Below are 20,839 nucleotides of genomic sequence, written 5' to 3'. Positions count from 1 at the left end.
GAAACCCCCCGAGGACATGACAGAAATTACAGTGCCTATAAAAATATTCACCACCCTTGGACTTTTTCATTTTGTTTCGTAACACAGCATTGCATCACAATGGAGTAATTAAATCTTGTGACACTAATCAGCAGAGAGGACCATTTAATGACAAAACGAAAACAAAGCTCTACAATATGATCTAAATTATGAACAAATGTAAAACACAAAATGCAAAAGTGCTCACGCCCTTTGCTATGACATACAAATCACTAGTGCAGCCAATAATGTTTTTAAAGGCACATAATTAGTTGAATGGAGATCACCTGTGCATAATCAAGAAATGACGAGTGATTTTAAGATCAATACACCTGCAAACATATTGAAAAGTACCAATCTGTGGAAGGATACTAGAAAATTTCCAATATCCCTCAAAGCATGTCCTAAAAAACTAAATGTCTGTGTGAGAAGAGCATTAGTGAGCAGCCACCAAGAGCTCTATGGACACTGATCCAGAGTTGCAGGAGTTCATGTTTGTGCAAGTGCTGTACCTGGCTCATGTCTGGGCACGTGTTTCCCAGAAGGCATGTGGGAGACTTTGACACAAAAAGCAAGATGGTCTTCCACAACTTAAGTTTGTCCATCATACAGAATCCTAAATGAAGCATCATACTGCGGGGATGCTTCTCTGCAGCAGGCAGTGCTGCTTATGAAAGAGAGGTTAACATAAATGTAGCACAATACAGACAAATCGTAGAGGACAATCCGCACCAGAACTGTGGGAGATGATTTATTTTCCCAGCAAGACAACAACCCCAAACATAGAGCCAAAGCTAGACGGGAATGTACGGTATTCAAAAAGACGACACCGTCCAATTCAGAAAACAAACCTCAATCATATCAAGAAACTGTGACGACTTAAACTGCTGTTTACTCAGTCTCCATGCAGCCTAAGAGCTTGGACAAAGGGTGAATGGGAATGTCCAGATGTGCAAACCTGATATGGACCGATGCACAGAATTTCTGTCAAAAAAGGTACCTCTGCTACATATTGACTGGAGGTGGTGAATACTTATGCAACCAGTTGTTTCATATACTTAATCTGGATCATTTGTAGACATTCTGTCATTACTGTTTTCCTGTTGTGTGTCAGAAACAGCCAAATTACACCCACTACACTCAATGTAAAACTAAAGCACAAATAGGTCAAAGGGTAGTGAAAACCAAATTCTTGGCATTGCACATACCAAGATAAAGGCAATTAAATTTGTGCAACTGGTCTCCACTGTTTTATCAATTTTATCTTCCTCGTGGAGGGTTGATGTAGCTTATAATTCCATCAACTCTCATCCTCCCATCTGTCCAATGCATTTTTATTTTTTTATTTATTTCTTTTAAACACAATGTGCCAATTCTGCTGTCCAAGTCTGGACTTGCTTCTACAGTCTTGGCACAGCAATAATCTCACTTAAATCGTGTTTACATATTGGAACAAAAAAAAAAAAAAAATTGTTGTTTCAGACCATCTTGACCACCTCAAAATGTGTCAAACAAGAGACAAAGTCAGGCCAATTGCAATTTTAGTGATTTATTTGTACAATAGGAATCGCACTGTCAAAATACCCCAGCTCAGATGTAAAGGCAAGAACATGAGCATTTATTCTGCCTGACCTGAACATCCCTCCAACCTTACTGTGAGCTTAGACTGATGGAAACAGATGCCAAGGAAAAACAAAAAAACAAAACTAAAATAAATAAAGCAGCTACCTGTTGAACAAATTAACATTTACAGGGCTAGAAGAGAGCCCCTCCTAAGTGACAAGGCGTACTGAAAATAGTGAAATAAAAAAATAAAAGGCTAAATAAAAAACTAAAACATACGTCAAAGTTTAACTGTCCAACCTTTATGGCAGTGGAGCGATTATGGCCTCCATTTAAATAACATGTAAAAATGGAACTCACAGTAGACAAATACAGAAAAGGCATATGGTGATATCTCTATCAAGTCCATGTGCCCATGCCACTTACACATCCACGACAAAGTTGTAAGCTTTTACACACAAGACAGGACAACATTCTTCAATAAAAAAAAAGAAAAGAAAAAAAAAGAAAAAATAAGGTGGAAGTCCCTCTCCAACCCGCCCCATGTATAACATGTTTAGACAGTAATGGAGTTGACATGGTCCATTTCAAAGCAATTTCAATTTACATTTCACTCAAATTTCCATTAGTAAATTACTAATGTTACCATGGTAACTCAAAATGTTGTATAAAAATATAACAAAGACTGAAAACTGATGCACTCAACAAAAATATATCTACAGTCTCAAATGTGAGGTGGGGGCAGAGCAACATGGCCAAGAACAGCTCAAATTTCCAATCTCTCATTACTTTGTGGGATAAGGAATGCATAAGGATGCTACACATATCAAGTCTGGGTAGCAGCAGTCTTTCCCCTCTCACTAACAGTGACACAGTGAAAGCCGCGGGTTCCGTCGGGACCCCTTGGCAGCCTCGTTACCCCCGGTGGCAGGCCGTCAGCGTTCTGGATCTTTCTGCCCAGCATCGGGCTGCCAACCGGACTGCTCTCTTGAGAAGCCACCTGCTTGCGCCGCTGAACCCACGGGCTCCCTGAAGGGGTGAGGCTACTGTCTGAGGAGTAGTCTGCCCAGCGGCGCCCCGGCTCGGGGCTCAGTCTGCCTTCGCTGACTAAGGGAGACTTGTGGGAATGAGGAGATTTGCGCTGAGAACAGGGGCTGGCACGGGGGCTGGACCAGGGACTGTTACGCGGGGACATGCCAGGACTCAGGTGATTGTTCTGGAAGCTGATTCCTGCAGTGGTGGGGCTGAGCTTGTTGCAGGACTGGGACTTTCTGGTCAGCCTAGGAGACGTAGGAGTGCTCTCAGTCTCTGAGGAGCTGCAGGCCGAGTCATCCCCGTGGCACTTAAGCTCTCGTACTCTGCTGTTGAGCGAGCGACTTTTGCGCATCCCTCCCTCCTCACGCGGCCGTTCTTTAGGTACCTTTTTCTTGGGCGGCTTGGTGCCAATCAGGACTACCTTCAACCCCAGCGAACTGGACCCTCCATCCTCGCTCCCCACAGCTTCATTAGCATTTACAGCAGCCTCCACCTCCTCAAATTCCACAATGGCACATTCCTCCGTGCCTAGCTGAGTGTAGCGGCCACTCAGCCTCTTCAGGTCAGCCGGCAGGTCTTTCCCTGGCTTCAGGACTCTTACGGAGGCGATGGTGCCGTATGTTCCGAACGCTTTCAGCAGCAGCTTCATCAGCTGCTCCTGCTGTGTGGCTCCTCCCTCACTGCCTCCATTATCCTTAGTGAGAGCAGCCAGCTCTGGCCACCTCTGCAAATCACTTAACAGCAGCATGCGGCTAGGCAACGACTCACTGGCAAAGACTGGGACTGCAGATTTACGCCGCACCTTACGGCCCTCATCGTTCAGCTCAAGTATCTTTGAGTGTCTCAGAGCATAAGCAGTTGTTCTCCAGTCACGAGTCAAGTGTTTCACCTGCAAAGAGAATGCTTGTGTTACACGGGTGATGCTAAGCGGTTTGAAAAAAAAAGAAAAAAAAAAAGGGCCATCTCAAATATGATCCCTGCAACAGCTTCTCTTTGAGAGTTAAAAAAGCAAATAAAACATTATACAATAACCTAAGCCTGTGAGTAGGATTAATCAGTAGTGTTTACTGCCTTCCTTTCAATCATACTTCCTGAATCAATGTGTACTGATAGCATTACAGATTCAACACACCGACATCCTGGCTTCACTGCATTACTCAATCCGTCGCTGTATAATTTGCTCATGTTTAAAATGTGTCACCTCAATGTTGTCAAGCTCATCTTCGAATCCTTGTTTATATTAAAAATGATCATGTGCATGGGGCGATCACTTGTGGCATAAACAGATTAAACAAAAAAATAAAATAAAACCCAAATCTGCATGCATGAGCCTAAAGTAGCACCAGCTGTTGTGAATCAATGTGATAATACCGTTGCATTTCCAAACAGCATCATGATGAATATGTTGACACTAAACAGCCAGCCATTGCTCTTCAATTCTTTAATTCTGAGCCTTTACGTCACTGAGAATTAAAAATGGCATTGAGCTTTATCCAGGTTGCCATTCTAAAACATCTTTTTCCTCAGCCTTGCTTTAACTTCATTTGTACATTCTGGTTAGTGTTCAAATATGAATGTAATTTCTTTTACATCATATTCAGTTGATTATTTGCTCAGGAATATCAATATACAACCTTAAACGCACATAATGAGCCACCAGTGGACTAGTACTACTATAGCATGTAGTACACTATTTTAGCCCATAATTAAAAAAAAAAAAGTTGTGTGCAATTCCCAGTCTCCGCAGGACAGGGAATTTCAATTACTTCCTGACTATACTCAAGTGCTTTGCAGCGATTGTTACCTTTTTGAATGAAGTGAGCAACTTGACGCTGACAAACCCGAGTTTGTTGCGTCTGACATGTTTGAGCAGGAAGGCATCATGCTCCAGGTTCTCATCCGAAAGGTAGTATTCGATCTGAGTGACCAGTTTCTGGATGAGCTCTGGATCTGGGGGCTGCCAGCTCTCCTCCTCCCCGCCACTGGTCCCGGCACCGCTGTGTGTGGGAAGACAACATGCATCGTGGTCAGCAGAGACTCTTCTCTAGTACATCACTGAAAACAGAATGCTTCATATCCTAAACTGCCAACATTACAAATGTTACACATTTACTTTCATTAATACAATAAGCCAGTGGCTTACAAGTTGTTGGCAGGAATACGTCCTCATCCTGCCATTTCCCTCTGTCAACTGCTGCAAGGAAAACTGCAAACTGACTCCAGCCATAGTCACCATGCCTCAGTGCCAGACCTCTACACCACAGTGTCCCACCAATTCTGAAACTGCCAAGACCTCTCCATCTGAAGGGCGCAGTCACAGGCTCTCCCTCCCACACAGAATATGGTGGCTCACCAAATCGACTTCACACAATTTACAAAAACTGGTACTAACACTGCATTGCTGAGGCTTTCAGGCACAATTCGATCTCAGTCAGGCACCTGGCTGGAGCTGTGAAGCAGCACAGTCAGGTAGCTTTGCAGATTAGAGTGAGGGTCTGAATGAAATTTTGCGGATGACTCATCACCTCCTCCAGCCTCCTCCCCTCCCTCACACGCCCTTCGTCAACAGCTTTCTGGCCGGCTGACCGCACAGCTGGCACAAGCCCACTGCATCCTCAGGACTTCAGATCAAAAGACAGAACTGAGCTTTTAGAAGAGAATACTGTCACTGTTAACACATACAAGAGAATTTAAATATGTAAAATAAATAAAAAACAGCACAGATGTTAGGGATACTAGACAATTTTTAATGTAGGTGAAGTTCACTTTCAAATCACTAAGTAGTGCACTTAGGAATGTTGCAGGTATAGTATTAGGTGAAAAACAGCCACATGTACTCTCAAGTTCCAAGCATGCTTCCTATCACATGTTCAGTGATGTTAAACTACATCCTGTGTGAAAACATACCACAAAGCACGGGCCTTCACAGGTGCTACAGAAGAACTTTACACCAGAGAGCCATTAAGGTTTGACCTACAAGCAAACTGAAAGGCTCGGTATGGACAGTGTGATTTGTTTTCCCCTTTGGCCTTTCTACCTCTGACTCACTCTTTGCGCACTAGTCTGAGTAGTAGGGAACTTATAGGCCAGAGGATAAAAATAGCAGGCCATGACGCAGGGGAATTAGATTAAAGTGAAGGTGCAGTCCTCTCCCTCTCTACAGCACGGATGCTGCCTACAGGTGGTTAAACACTTCTCTGCCATCCCACCCAAGAGATAATAAAATCCCTCAAGTATATCTGAGGATTTACACTCCCAACTGAGCATCTATTGTCCTCACACGGTGATGCTGTTCAACTACGGGCTTTTGTTGTCACTGTGATACACCTGTCGGTATTGTAGTTCAGCATTGTACAGCATCTTTCTACACACCTGGCATTCTCTCAGTGAAACAAAAGCAATTCAGCGGTGCACACGCTGCTCCTGCACTGGCAGTTCTTCAACGTAAGTTATCGGCCAATCGGCCTACAGTGTAAATCCAACGCAGAAATAGACTGGTAGGGTTCCAATAACCTTGACACCAAGAGGAAAACGTTTCATTCAAGCCCCCCCCCTTACTGAACACAGTCTGCAACCATGCTATTTGGGGAATCCACTTTACTCACATTTACTGAATAAAACTAATTATACAAATAACAAGTAATAAGTCTGTCAAGGCCATTTGGTTACCAAATGATGTTATTTGACTTAAATTATAGTTTGTTGTCGCCACAAGCATCACTGGCTATTAAGACAGTTAACTTAAAAGTAGCAAATAACTCAAACCTTGATTTGTCGTGTCTTCCGATTTCGTCCTCACTACAGCTGCCGCCAAGGAAGTCAATATTGGGCGACACTTCCTCGGGTTCCTCGTCCTCTGCCGCTTGAATGGCCACCGTTATCGTCACCGTCCCCATCTCTTGCGTGTGCTGATCCACGGTGATTACCTCATCGATGCTCTGCTCCGCTGACGCATCTGAGGCGCACTCCGCCGGGTTCGGATTGGGGATCCCCACGGACTCACTCATGTTCCTCGAATAGGTCAAGGTGCTTCCTCCCGCTCCCTTCCTTTCTTCTGTTGTAGCAGCAACAGAAGCAGCAGCAGCAGCGCCTCCCTGGAAGCTTTTAATCTTGCTCGACTCGAAGGCACAGACAGGATACGGGGTGCGTAAAGCTGCTCGACGCCTCTTCGGGCACCAGTGATGGCGGAGAATGACCCAGGGGGTTCCGAAGACGCGCTCCACGGCTAGCCAGAGACCCCCGATCCAGATCCGACCCGACGGAGGGCCCTGAGGAGCAGCGGGGCTTGTAGCAGCCAGCGAGACGCAGCCTGGAACTGGTGAGCGCGACGGGCTGGAGCCTCCTTGGGCTTCTACTGCTGCTGCCACTGCTGCTACTTCCTCATATGTAAGAGGCTTTCTGCTTTTGAAACAAGCTCTGGGATTGGGCCGCGGCAGCGTCTCTTCGCACTCATTCCCAACCCACAAGCAAAAGCTGACACAAAGCCAAGGGGGAGGCAAGAGAAATGAGAGGCAGCGCATGAAGGCGTTCACCAAGGCGTGCATAGTTCGCTTTCTCTTTTCACACACGGATTTTTACACACAGTGTCGTCTTTTTCTGGGAAGACACGAATGCCGCCTTCACGTGGCTCTAAGTAGGGGGGCAAATTCACGTGGTCCTCTCTAATTGGGAAATTGCCGTGTCAAGGACTACCCCTTCACCAACGCCGCTAATTGGATAATAGGCTTTCAGCGTGAGACTCAGGTGCCTCAAGGAAAGAGGAAACACATCAATTAATAGGAGATATTCATGGAGGTCAAATTAGAGATTGCAGACAATTAGTAGGGTATTGGAAACTCCAGATTTGTTTCACATTTTCTTCAGTTTAATGAAATATATTGACTCCAAAAAATGATCAAAATCATTCATTAAAAACGTGTAATTTGTGTGTAATGGAAATATATAACCCCCCTCAAGTCACTAAAACTCCCAGAAACATGACATGTCCTCAATGGCAGCTGTGGCCTTGCTGCCTATGGGACCAGTGAATCCTCACTAAAATAAAGGTGAAAGTAACCTGCGATTATTTTATTTTTATTTTTTTGTCTTAAAACATCCACTGGTGCCTCCAAAAGTAGGTGTGGGGGTTCAGAGTTCATTTCCAGAATCACTGATTTCACTGATGTTGATTTGTAGCACAAAAGCATATGTGTTCAGCTGAGAGCATTATTATTACTCATCTGAATATTTCTCTGTAAACTATACCTCATGTCCATTTTATTAGCTTGTTGTTGGCCTCCATCCTGATAGCCCTGTAAATCACCCACGCCGATGTTGTTGGCTGTTGCCTGCCCTACATGAAATATCTTTACTCCTCTCCACTGGCAAGCCATGCTCACAGCTGGTGGGCAGTCTGACTCATTCTCTGCACCACATGCCATACAGTGCTCCAGTTTGTGTACAATGCAACATGGGTGGGAGAGAGAGAGAGACAATGAGTGAGAGGAAAGGGGGGGGATTTAGTTTCTTATTGAGGACTTATTTTGTCAGATCAAGTGAAAGAGTCTGCCAGCAGGGTCATTTCAACTGTTTCCAGTGCAAAACAACGTCAAGGATTTTCTAGAATCACGCCTCTCGTCTTACTCTGCTTTGTTTAATTTCATTCAAACCAATTTCTTATTGAATTTGAACCAACAGAATTAAGATGAAACTTAGAGACAAACTGTCCAGGAAGTGATGTCAGGATGGCACTGTAAGCACCTCTAAGTGGTGTTGAAGGCCACTTCCTCTTTTCAGGCATAGATGTCCCAGTTTGACGTAGATGGCCTCCTTCAGTCCTTTTCCAACCATCTGTCCACAATGTGTACAAAAAGATCCACAAAAATTGTGCAAAAAATACATATTGAAAGACGTGTATATTATTTTGTCCACCGTTATTTATATGTCACTAGGGGTGGATAAAAAATAGAGGCTCCTGTCAGTATAATACAATACAATTCAACAGCACCACAAACTACAGCCTTCAAAATGACCAACACCTCTGACGCATTCTTGACAGAAAGTGAATAAGACGAACTTCATGAAGTAGTATGTCACGTATTACAGGGCTGTTGTATTAGAGTGAATTCAATTTATCTAGGTGTACTAATAAGCTGGAAACTCAGTGTATGTGATCTTTTAAAGGTGCCATTCTAAAATCCCTCTCCGGGCATTTTCTTCTCATTCGCACCTTAACACAGTTTGGTCATTTTCCCACCTTTGGCTCCTCTTGCACCACCAATCCTCCAAGTAGAATCTCTCTTTGAATTGCCTCTCCTAAGGAGTCTTCAGAGGATTTTCACTTTTTCACTTTCTTCTTTTCCCCCCTTTCTCTTGTCCCTTATATGCTTTTCGGGAGTTTTTTTTTATTAAAGGTGCCAATGTCTTGTGCCTTAAGGGCTGCGGATGTGGACCTTCAAATCCCATTGAAACATTGTATACGGTTTATACAAATAAACTGGAATTCTCTTAATCTATGAGACTGTGATAACTCTCATGCGATCCTATTGACACAACTCTCGGTACCAGTCAGTAGAATTGAAGCCTCTTAGATGAGTCTTACTGGCTTTGCCTGAGTATGACCTGGAAGTCTGACGATATTCATATAACTTGCATCTGACTTTACCTCACATAATGTGTGTCTGTGCAGTAGATGTCTAAGGACTCTTATTTGAAACAACTGCATGTTAGCATTGTCATTTTGAGCATGTTAGCATGCTGATGTTAGCATTTAGCTTCAAGCATTGTTGTGCCTAAGTACGGCCTCACGGAGCTGCTAGCATGGCTGTAGACTCTTAGTCTTGTTTCTTACTGCAAAAAGCACTAGCTTAATGTGACATAAGTAATTATGTGACATGCAACGGACCCACCCACCATCACCCATTAGAACAAATTAAGCTTTTTGGATGAACAGCACATCCAGTTCCCTTTGAAGTAGTGATTCTAGATGTAAGATACCTGTTGTTAAAACCTGCCATGCCACTTGCATAGTTGCAGTAATTGTTGTTGTAAGCAGGAGGTACAGTACAACAATTTTAACAAGAATTTGAATACTTTAGGTCACTGGAAACAATAGTTGTTGTTTTTTTCCACTGGTAGAAGCACTCCTCTCTTTGTCTTTGCAAAGCTTGATATTACTGATACGGTGTGACGCGGCAGATGGAAGGAGCAACCAATCTGTTTCCCCCCTGTCTTTTTTCTGCTTTCGTGTTTGAGGAATACCGCAAACAATGGGGGATGGTTGTAACCATCTGAGGAAATGTATGCAACCCCCATCTCTTGCAGCCATCACAGCAAATACAGTGCTGTTTAGGCATGTGAATTTGTGATTAGCATGGATGCAATCAATTTCAACTAAAGAGAGATCTTGCATTAAATGAATCAAAATATAAAATAGATGTAATGCAACAAAGTCTCTTCATTTCCCTTCGCTTGTGCTGCTGATATGTTTTCTGTAAGCTTATCACACTGACTCTGTTATTAAACAACAAATCATGTAAAGTCTAGGTTACTGGGGAAGTACTTTTGGGTTACTGTGAACCATGTGAGTGCTACAATAAATCTACTACCTGGACCTGTTATTCTTCATGTGTGAACATACTGAATGTCACACTTAACCCAGTGTTACAACCATCCTGGTTTCTCCAAGTGAAAGTCATTCTTACACACAGGGCGATGCATAAATAATGAACTGAAGCTTAAAATCATTAACCCAGAGCTGTCAAGTAATCTATTTTTCCCTCTGACTGTGAACGGCATAAATCTTTTCAGCTCCTGTGTACAAACAAAAATAAAAATTCTTGATAAATGGATTGACTGACAGGAAAAACCAGTTCACTCTCTCTCTCTCTCTCTCTCTCTCTCTCTCTCTCTCTCTCTCCCGCACACACACACATGCACACACTCACTGCCAGATGGTAAAAATCAGCAGATCTATGTACGTCACCTATTACCGTCATTTTTCTGTTGTATTTTTTAACGTGAGACTATGTTTACAAATAATGTCCTGTCAAGGCTCGGGTCAAACTGTGCTGCTGCCAACAAATCAGCACTGCTGGTACAATTACACTGAGTTGACTTGTTGCATTTCTTGTGGGAAAAAAAAGCCAATGTCTATGTTTTTCTAACAACCAACAGTATATCACCTTTGTTGTGCAGTATATCAGACTGAATGTGTATAGTTTTCTGTCCCCATGTCCAGTGTTGAGAAAAAATGACATTGATTGATCATTCATTTTCACTCCAGCATTTATCCATCTGCCTGCTGACAGATCCTCGACTGGGTTTTAAAGGGTCTTCCTGAGGGCACAGGGTGATAAAATAATGAAGAAATACACATCATAGACTAGGGCAAGGACATAAAATATAGAGTGAAAAATACAGGAATAACACCTTTTATTGGCTCTGTGTCTGTGTTTCTTCTGGGAATCATGTATGATTTATCTATTTATGTAGCAAAGCAAATAAGTAGACAACTGGAATTTACATTGTATTTTTTTCAATATGGCCTGTCATACAAACTGTTGATGATCACCTCCCATAATATGTGTCAGCCTGTGCTTCATGAATAGATTGTGACAGGCAGTGTGTGGGATGTCCCTTTGATGAATCTGGACTTGTGTTCTCTGAGCAACCACTTATTACTGCCAGAGTAAAAAGGCTGAAAATACACAACACAATCTATTTGACCACATTTGGTGTTCTGTGTTGTTACTGACTGAGATTAAATGGGTAGTAACTTGGGTTATATTGTTATATTGCAAAGGAAGAGGACCAAAACTTTGGATAAACACAGAGCCCAAAATCATATCCATTCATGACATGACAAAGAATTCATACGTTTTAATTTACAGCAACATATCAAAGTCTATATTAACCTCTTGGCCACTTAGAAATAATCCTTTATCACAGTGGACATTTGACTTGTCATGAATCATTATATAATTTATCTAATTACTTACACCTGTGCCTATAACAAGTCAAATTTTCAGCAGGAGAAAGGGCTATTTCTTTATGATGCCAGGTAATTAGTTTTACGCGTTTATTCAATACACACACGTGTAATGCACAATTTCTAATAATGCACAAACTGTGTAGGTATAAGAATATTGTGAAATGTGCTGGTCTGTAATCTTTGAATAAACCTACAATCAAATGCACCAAGATGCTCAGTCAGGGTCGATTTTGAGATATATTGAACAGGAGGCAAATGGCAGGGATAAATCAGCATAAAATATTTCCAAGATATCTGAGAAATGCAAGTGACTCACTGCCATGGCTCACTGACACGCCTAACTGGAACAGAGCAAGCATTAGTATTATTTGTTGCACCTGTGCCTATTCCTGTAATGACAAAATGTTCACTGTGAGAAAGGTCTGTTTTCAATGTTCTTGTGGTCGTTATCATAGCAATCTCTTTCCTCAGCATTACATCAATTTTATGTGGAGTACAGAATAGGAGCAGAGAACAAGTCGAAATGAAATGTTCACAGGTGCAGGTACAAGTAATTACTTTTTGAAGTGTTTTGTTTTAATTATGTTTAGAATTATGATGGAGGGGGGGGGGGAGTGCATGCAATACAATTATGTGTAATTTGCCTACAGTACTTTTTCTGTCATACAGTTTACGTCAGTGTTTTGTGGTGTTACCCACTGGCCTTATCACATTAAACGTTTTTTCTTTTCCATACTGACTTCTCCAGGATTAGGCTTTTCTGAGGATAATGTCTGACCGAATAGTTGCATTAAACACCAACATTTTACTCATTTACTCAATTAAATTTTATTTATATAGCTCCAATTCATAACAGAAGTTATCTCATTGCACTTTTCCTATAGAGCAGGTCTAGACCGTACTCTTTATAATATAGGCCTTTCTAATTTCTTTCTAAATGTGACATGATTACTCCAGTTCGTCTGTGTTGCTGGAAAAAGCTGACTGGACCCACATCTCAAAGGTCTATGTGACTGACCATGGCAGAGGCTACTAGTGTTTACTAAGGCTACTGTGTACATCAGACCATTTGTTTTCCTTTTGCTGTGTGTTATATTTTTTGGAAATTTGATTAAAGACAAATTTGTTCACAATCTACACGATGTAAACACAATATAAACTGAAATAAAACAGGCCTTTTAAAACTAGATTGTGACACAGGTCGCTTCTACAAGACAAAACCACGATGTTTGGTGTAGGTATCTGATAACTAATTTAGTAAGCCAAACTAAGCCCACCTTTTAGAAAAAGGACCGATTTTAGGACTAGTTTCCTAACGGAGTGATTTTTAGTGACACGGGAAGTGAGTGTAACTCAAGCTACGCCGTCGTTGCCAAGGCAACAGTGATTGTCTCCGAGGAAGGCGCAGTGCCTAAAGATGAATATCAGTTTTGGAATAACAAATCTAGCGTGACGCTCTAGAAGTAGCTCACTGTAGCAAATGTGTTCGCGTATTTCTTTTGAATATTCATGAAGTTAGTACCGCTACTGAAATAGAGCTTTTTTTTTTTCAAGGTTGTTCTCTTAACTGTTAACTTTAGCAAACGTTAGCTAAATGGAGCCGGAGCGGACTGAGGGCAAAACGATGCGATCTCAGAAACACAACACCAGTGTCAACGGTGGATGGGTGTTTCTTACCCCCATGGTAAATACCACTTTATCATTGCTTCACGGTATAATGCTATATAGGCTACTATGGCCTAGCCATATTATAATGTTTGAATAAGGTGTCTGCGTCTTTATTTAATGCAACACAGTTGATCTCTTAGTACAATATGTTTGCAGGTCAACAGCTGCAAGTTGCACCTTACAACTGTCAAACCACAAGTACCGGAGAGAGCCCAGAGGATGGTGAGTAATGACAAGCTATATGGTTAACTGCCTAGACTTTCCAGTGCTTGCTTCACAGTTTATCATGTTTACCGTTTTACAGACGGACTCTCAAGATCTTGTAAAAGAAAAAAACATGAATACCGGCCAAACAATGAGTCATTCTAACCCAGGTAAACTTGAGCCAGTCCACTCATTCACATACTCACTCAACCACCCCTCTGCCCAAGAGGTTTTTGTAGGATTCAGCATTGTATTGTATTGTATGAATAGCTAAGGTATGTAAATAATCTTGTGGACAGTTTTCACTATACCATACCCTCTGTAGAAAACAGGTTGCATGCATACAGCCAGAGAAGACTTGTCCAGACACCTCCGGTGCCATCATTTGCCAGTGACTCTACAAATTCATATGCACATAATCTAGTACCACTAGCGGGTGGTGCTCAAAGTGGTATGGATGCACTCTCACATGCTACACAAGAAGATAGAGACAAATCAAGAAAACCAAACCACAGTGCGGGGGCCACTTACTACCATAATGCCCTAAACCTTCCCAAGCCACCAGCTAAATATAACAATATCACGTGGCAAATATTATGGAATTGGGGAACTGGTTTTATTGTTTGTCTATACAAATATATGCACTATGAACTTTTATGTATCTTGAACTTGGTGTGTAATGTCCATGTCAGGTGGTTCGGGAGGATATAAGTACAACACTGGTTTCCCTGGTTTTCCCTTCACTCGATTGCCTTATGACAGATTTGCATCCAGTTTTCAACGAATCGACTTGGACAGGTACCTCTGGTCTCTTTTTGATATTCTAACAGATTAGAATTGTATCTGTGTAGTGCAGAACATGGTTGGTTTGGCTATCACTGTAAATTGGACATATGATTGACATGTCATGTGTCACGGCAGTTCTTATGTATCTTTACTTGCAGTGTCTTTCATATTCTTGTGTCATCCCTATCAATGCCATTAGGTTGTGTTAGCTTTATGAACTCAGTCTGGCTGTCACAGTATTTGCAGAAGAAATAAGACTTTTGCCCGAAATGGCAAGTGCTTCAGACTGCCACCAGGGGGCAGCAAAGTCACTTAAAATACCCACCCCTTGTCTCCAAAGATAAGTGGCTGCTGACAAAGAACTAGTTCACTGGTGACAGAGCAGAAATAAGTCAGTCAACATGTATAGTGAAATACTAAATCAGCAATTTGCATCACTGAATGGCATGGCTTGAAGGTGAAATACAGTTGTTATTTCATGAAAATTAAGTGCTGAACTGTAGTCGTCCATATAAAGCCTAAATTGTGCTAAATCTTCTTTTCATTTTCCAGGCGCTGTCTGGAGGAATGCCCCCAGCTGGGCATTATGGATGAACTACAGCTTCTCAACCTTCAGCACAATCTTATCACAATGATCCAGCATCTGTCACATCTGCAACAGCTTGTTTTCCTGAACTTGTATGACAATCACATCTCTGAAATGACTGGCATTGAAGCTCTAAGCTCTCTTAGGATCCTTATGCTGGGGAAGAACAGGTAAGTTGTCATCGGTGGATTCACAAGCAAACAAACACAAGAATATGTCACATTTGTCTGAAGTGCCTCTGTTAGAAAGATAGTGTTGTGCAGTTCAAATATGTGGTAGTAAAGCATAAATTGCAGTACAGTAGGTTATAGTGTATAGACATCAAATGGAATATTGTTCTGATGTAGTGTAAATGTTGCTAGTAGGTTATTCAACACATCCTGTTGTTTGCATGTAGCGTTTTGTACATTATATATACTAGCTGCTGCTACATGGTAAGCTTCAGAGAAGAGTGTTTTCCAGCAGGTGCCCAGTTTAATGGGAAAACCGTTCATTTTGGTGTTAGTTGTTTTTGTTTCAAAAGGTAGACAGGAGGAAGATTAAAGTCACATATCACTGTGAATGACATCAAGATCTTACAGACAAACTGGAATTAGTTTTTCTTTGTGTAAAACATGACATTTGTCTTTTTAGACCTAGATCCAGGGCCATGCTTGGTTCTTGAAGAGTAAAGAATACCACTGATTTAGGTTTCCATTGGCAGAGACTACAGTATTTCATCCTTACATGTAATTTGATCTAAATCCATATGGACAGTCCTGAACAATAAGTCACTGTACACTAATGTATGTTCGGTTTCCTCAGGGAATGTAACTTTTTAATAAGCTTGTTGGCCAGTCGACTGTCCTCCGCTTGGTACCCGCCCACACACACACTCTCCAATTTTCCTATGATTTTCCTTTGCACTTATAGTTGGGACCTGGTACCTTTAAGAATGGACAAAAATATGTTATTGATTGTTGACATACACATTGTGACAAATTATATTTCATGTACACTTTTTCCTGATACTTCTCAGAATCCATAAGATATGCTGCCTGGAAAGCCTGTCCAAACTGAATATCCTGGATTTGCATGACAATCAGGTACTGTTCCTTCACTGTCCTCCCACCTACAGCATGTGTGAGTTTAGTCGTGTTCATTTAGTTGCCGATACTGTAGCTGGAGATCATGACTTTCAACTGCGAAGTTCAACAGAAGTAGATTGCCTCTTCCACCTCCTCCACACTGTGGCTAACTAGTGGTTTGCTATGTGAGATGCAGCTCTCTAAATGCTAGAGTCAAACAGACATGACAGCAGGAGGCCAGGCATGAGAATTCATGTACTCATGCTCATTCTAAACCCTTCATCTTAATCCACTGGCCTATAAAATGTCTATTCAGGGTGCACATTATAGCCAAATTGTCCACTTGTCACTGTGACCTAAACAGTATTAGGAACAAATAGGTCATGTCTAGCCTTCTTTTGTCCATTTGATATTTCCATGTCTTTTTTAAGTCAGAAATCTGATGGGTGTTCATCAGTTTACCTATCTCATTTTTTTGGCACTTAAGCATTTGTTTTAGCTCCCAGCACTGTTAGAGAACAAAGGATTGAAAACCATCAGAACCCACAAGCTCTTGTCAAGGGTCTACTCCTACATCTGTGTCCTCACAGACTGGCATAATTTATTCAACAGGCACAACTGTTTGTATGTTTTCAGCAGTGGGAATGTTTAGGAGCAGAATTAAAGCAGATTATGCTGTTCTTCAATTAATTTGAGTCTAAATCTATTATTGGGGGCTGTTTGTTCAGCCTCCACAATAGAGCGTGGCTCGCTGATATTAAAAGCCTGAGGAATCAAATGATGTAAGTAACACTGATGTCAGATGAGGATTTTAGCAGCTCCTGGAAAAGGGAGATAGAATAGAAAGGCTTCCCTTGGTCAAGCGTTAGTGTTTTGCCAGCATGCCGCCTACGCCCCTCCTCAGAGAGCTACTCCAGAGCCCTGGTAAGACTCCCTCCCTCTCTGATGTTGGCTGCTCTTTGCATGAACAGGCGTCCCAATTACTATTCAATGAGTGCTACAGTCTTATGTTATTTTTCCTGACAGAGGATGCTTTGTTGCCTCAAGCTCTGTCCACTTGTTGTGTTTGTGTGTAAAACTACATTTTTACAGTTAATTTAAACAATTCTGATAGTGTGACAGTTGAATGAGTGACTTTAGAATGAATTCATAAATAGAATCTTTTGTGCTGTCCTTGGCATGTCCTCCCCATTCAGAGGTAGCCATTTGTTGGCAGGTGCCTGTTGAGTAGCAGATGATAAATCTATTATTCCGACCAGGACAGGTTGCTTTTCACTCACTGACTTCAAAACCTCCTGTTTTATGCACTTTAATAAATGTTATATGCCTATATATTAAACTTTTCCCAAACTCACCAGAGACCTGACCACCCAAATGTAATGTGAATTGCTGCACAATGATAATATAAGATGATATAGTGAGTGAAGTCAGCGAGGGAATTAATGGATAAATGAATTTAAATAATGTTAAAGTCATGGTTATTCTACCCAGTCAGGTTGTTGTTTAGTCACTGTTGGCCATAGAACACCAGCTGCCTGTCCTCTTTCCTTTTGTGTGCTAGCTTTAACCACAAACACTACATCAGTGTCAACCTTTCTTCCTCCCATCCTTTAGCTGGGAGGCTCACATCACTCCCAACCTATCTTTTTACCCATTTATTTCTGGAACAGGATGTTGCTTTTTGCTGGAACTACTCAAAAGGAGATATTCTCTTTGGGAGTGTACATCCAACCTTGGTTGGTCTCAGTGACCAAGTGTTGGGGTTACAATGCAACCTGACATTGTTGGATAACCAATCTTTAGTTAGGCGGTGATGTTTTCCACGTGAGCGATTTAACTTGAACACTCACAAAAGACAGTGGAGAATGCCCTACAGGGTCTGTAAAACAAAGAAAAAGTATCACAGAGTTAGATAGGTTGGTTTAGGTCATATCCCTCCTATAAATCAAGATGATGATTTTGATTTAGTTTGACTGAATCTGTCATGTGTGGTAAGCATAGCACTTTGGGTCAGGGTGAAGCTGGAACAGAGACTCCCCAGAAGGATGCTCTAGGCTTTGTTGTCATTAATGACATCTGTAACACAAGGTTATCTGTTTGTGTCCTCTTCTTTGACAATACAGGCCATTATATGAAATGTTTAAGATGTGATTACTGTATCGTTTACAAGGAACAAGCCAAGAGCCGATGTTATTGTCTCCCATTCTTGGCATGGCCCTCTTAACTGGCACTCTCAACTCCCCAGACAAGAACAGGCCTCTGTCCTGCTTGTGAAGCAATATCTTTTTATTCACGTTTCAAATAGTTTTCTACTAATGTTCTACTTTAATGTTTGACTGAAAGTACTGATGTCAGCTGTGACACCACAATACAACTACTGTCTTTGAATGCAGCATGATGATCTCGCTCTGTTGTATCCGTCACCAGATGAGACTGCTTAATGGTGGTGTTTGAGGTGGATTAGATGCCCCCAGTTTATTGTCATTTTCTTTTAACTATGCTGTCACTTGTATATGCGCACCCACTGTCAGAACAATTTGAAAAATCTGAGCCAGCACCTATCCGATGTTTGTTCATGCCAGAATGTGTAAATCTCTCTCTGTGGCCAATATTCAGAAACTACTACGCACTTTTATTTCTTTTGTAATGAGTTCCTGTCTGAACTCCCTAAAACAAGAAATAAATCAACTGTAATTAATATCTAAAACTCTGCGGCCAGAGTGCTGACTAGGACCAGAAGGAAAGCACATATGACTCCTCATGTTAGTGGTTCCCTGTAGGTTTGATTATTGATTTTAAAATCTTAGCAGTTTTTACATGTATGAACCTGTGAGATCTCTCACCATCTGGGAGTGCTGTACCTACTACTCCAAAGCCCAGAAACGTTTACAGAGCTAAAATAGTTACCTTTTCAGAACAGAGGAGCTGAGGAAAATGACAATGGACATCTGCTTCTTATATTTATCTATATTTCTAATTTTAACTACTTTTTATTATTTAATTCTTAGCTAAATTTTATTCCAATTGACCCATTTAATACTTGAACTGCAGTGATCCTTGGGTATTGTATTCTGACAGAATCCTTGAACCCCTGATGCCCTTTTAGCCTTATCCTCACATGTGCTGTGTGCACTATAGGGGGCAAACACAACATTCACCGGGAATTCTTCTGAAGTATTTTAAGTGTCATTATGTCAGGGGCCTCTAATTCTTCTCTCCCAGAGTGAGGAGGGGAGAGAACTGGGTATCATTTCACCATTGACTGACCCTCAACTACTTGTTTATTGTTATGATTTGGGAGGTCAAACAGGAGTCACGGCTTGATGTGACAGACTGCATATCAGTCATTCAAGTTGTTCACAAGTGATAGAGACTGTTGCTGTGAAATGGTTCACCCTGCGGTAAATGAGAGCAGTGGAAATGTCATTTCTGTTTTGGTGTCATTTAGCAGAAGGTGTAGCCTCAGGCATTGCAAAGAAAATGGAGCACACTGCTCTTTGGCTTTCTTGCACCCCAAAAACATTTATCTATGTGTAAGCTAAAGAATTCTAAATAAATGTGAACCATCTGATGATCTTTAAATACATGATTTGAATGTGAGAGCGAGCACTGAATGTTTACAGTTCAAGTGTGTTATGCTCTGATAGGCCTGCCTCCCTCTGTGTCTCTCTATATGTAGAAACTGATTATCTAGATTGCCGTTTTACATAATTTTATGTTATGCACACTTTGTCTCACTGTGCTTTCATCCAGATCTCCAGGATAGAAAACATGTCTCACCTGAGCGAGCTGCGAGTATTGAACCTGGCAGGAAACAACATCTCCAGAGTGGAAAACCTGCAGGGCCTGGACTGTTTGACTGAACTCAACCTACGACACAACTGCATCTCTGTTGTGGTGAGGGGCCCCTTTCCCAAGTAGCGACAGCTTAAAGCATTTTATTCACTGCTTGCTCACTATTCTACTCCTTCATATAAAGGAAAAGGCACCAACTGTTCCCAGTGAACAAAATCTAATTTTCAACCAAAACTGAAGCTTCTGCCCTTTCCCTTTGTGGGGCTTCCATTTTCTTCTATGCAAGGAGGAGTTAGAAATATTATAAAAATGTGTTAACCGGAAGTAGTAGTAGTAGTAAGTAAGATAGTTGCAGGATACAGTAGATGCAGACATGAGAACTTTTGTTTTGGCTATTGCCATAGCAGGATTTACTAGTTTTTTGCACCCTGAGGTCTGACAATGTGCATCGAGGCAGCTGTGCTGTGTCTGATCTGTACACCTTGTACTAATGCATCATACACATGTATTGGCTCAGTGTTATATAATAATGATTAATAATGTATATAATAATTCTAACCTGGTCCCAGATTGTAAAGACTGCAGCTGCCTTGTGGCTTGTAAGAGCTGAGGACGGTGCTCAGTTCCTGCATCTGCCAATGGTAAATTCACAGTATTTTTTTTTTCTGCATTTTGATGAACAAATAAGCACAATCATGCACCCTGACAACTGTTCGTTAGGAATATGTTCCTCATAGGATAAAAGTGCCAGCAGCTTGCTTCATCTTTCATCTTTATGTCAATCCTTTGGACCAGGTCCTTTGGATGGTTACTGTTTCCTCTGTTATGGGATCATGTAGCAGTTTTTGCTGTCACAAAATAACAAACACAGAAATTACATCAATAGAATCTTTGTAAGAAAGTCTGTGGTGAAATGTATCTCGATGGTGTTACCTAGGGAGACGTAGCTCATTACCCACAACCTCCCACCGACTTTCTGGCGCAGTGAAAGAGGAACTGGATATTCTAAACATGGAAATTCACTCCCCTTGGTTTCTATAGTTTTAATCTGATAAACAGAACAGTGCATGCCAAAACAGGCCCCTTCATTTGTATGCAAATCCCCCAAGCCCTTTCCTGCTTTTTGGGGTAGAAAATACAAACGGA

At 41.6% G+C, this 20,839-nt stretch overlaps 2 protein-coding genes across 5 annotated transcripts in view; one reads left to right on the top strand and one right to left on the bottom strand.

The window, feature by feature from the left end:
• Positions 1-1,551: 1,551 nt before the first annotated feature.
• On the bottom strand, positions 1,552-7,285 carry larp6a (La ribonucleoprotein 6, translational regulator a). Its single transcript, XM_044174591.1, has 3 exons — positions 6,382-7,285; positions 4,421-4,613; positions 1,552-3,505 (listed from the first exon to the last, which is right to left on the bottom strand). Exons 1-3 carry the CDS (start codon positions 7,158-7,160, stop codon positions 2,408-2,410), a joined length of 2,070 nt encoding a protein of 689 aa, XP_044030526.1. The 5' UTR covers positions 7,161-7,285; the 3' UTR covers positions 1,552-2,407.
• Positions 7,286-11,996: 4,711 nt separating this feature from the next.
• The window catches only part of LOC122865567 (leucine-rich repeat-containing protein 49), a 38,681-nt gene continuing 29,838 nt past the window's right edge, over positions 11,997-20,839 (top strand). Inside the window, exons 1-10 of one of the 4 annotated variants that reach the window (XM_044174219.1) lie at positions 11,997-12,131; positions 13,142-13,271; positions 13,412-13,477; positions 13,560-13,629; positions 13,785-13,910; positions 14,152-14,257; positions 14,798-15,001; positions 15,850-15,916; positions 19,652-19,795; positions 20,263-20,334. In XM_044174219.1, coding sequence (XP_044030154.1) covers positions 13,182-13,271; positions 13,412-13,477; positions 13,560-13,629; positions 13,785-13,910; positions 14,152-14,257; positions 14,798-15,001; positions 15,850-15,916; positions 19,652-19,795; positions 20,263-20,334 — 945 coding nt within the window. In that variant the 5' untranslated portion in view covers positions 11,997-12,131; positions 13,142-13,181. Of the gene's footprint in view, positions 12,132-12,961; positions 13,272-13,411; positions 13,478-13,559; positions 13,630-13,784; positions 13,911-14,151; positions 14,258-14,797; positions 15,002-15,849; positions 15,917-19,651; positions 19,796-20,262; positions 20,335-20,839 lie in introns of those variants that run through there. The other 3 variants (XM_044174305.1, XM_044174471.1, XM_044174389.1) reach the window with 3 other exon arrangements.

Source organism: Siniperca chuatsi, linkage group LG1 (assembly GCF_020085105.1).
Source record: "Siniperca chuatsi isolate FFG_IHB_CAS linkage group LG1, ASM2008510v1, whole genome shotgun sequence".
Taxonomy (NCBI): domain Eukaryota; kingdom Metazoa; phylum Chordata; class Actinopteri; order Centrarchiformes; family Sinipercidae; genus Siniperca; species Siniperca chuatsi.
Note: the sequence above shows the minus strand (reverse complement) of the source record. Positions and strands in the feature narration are given on the sequence as shown.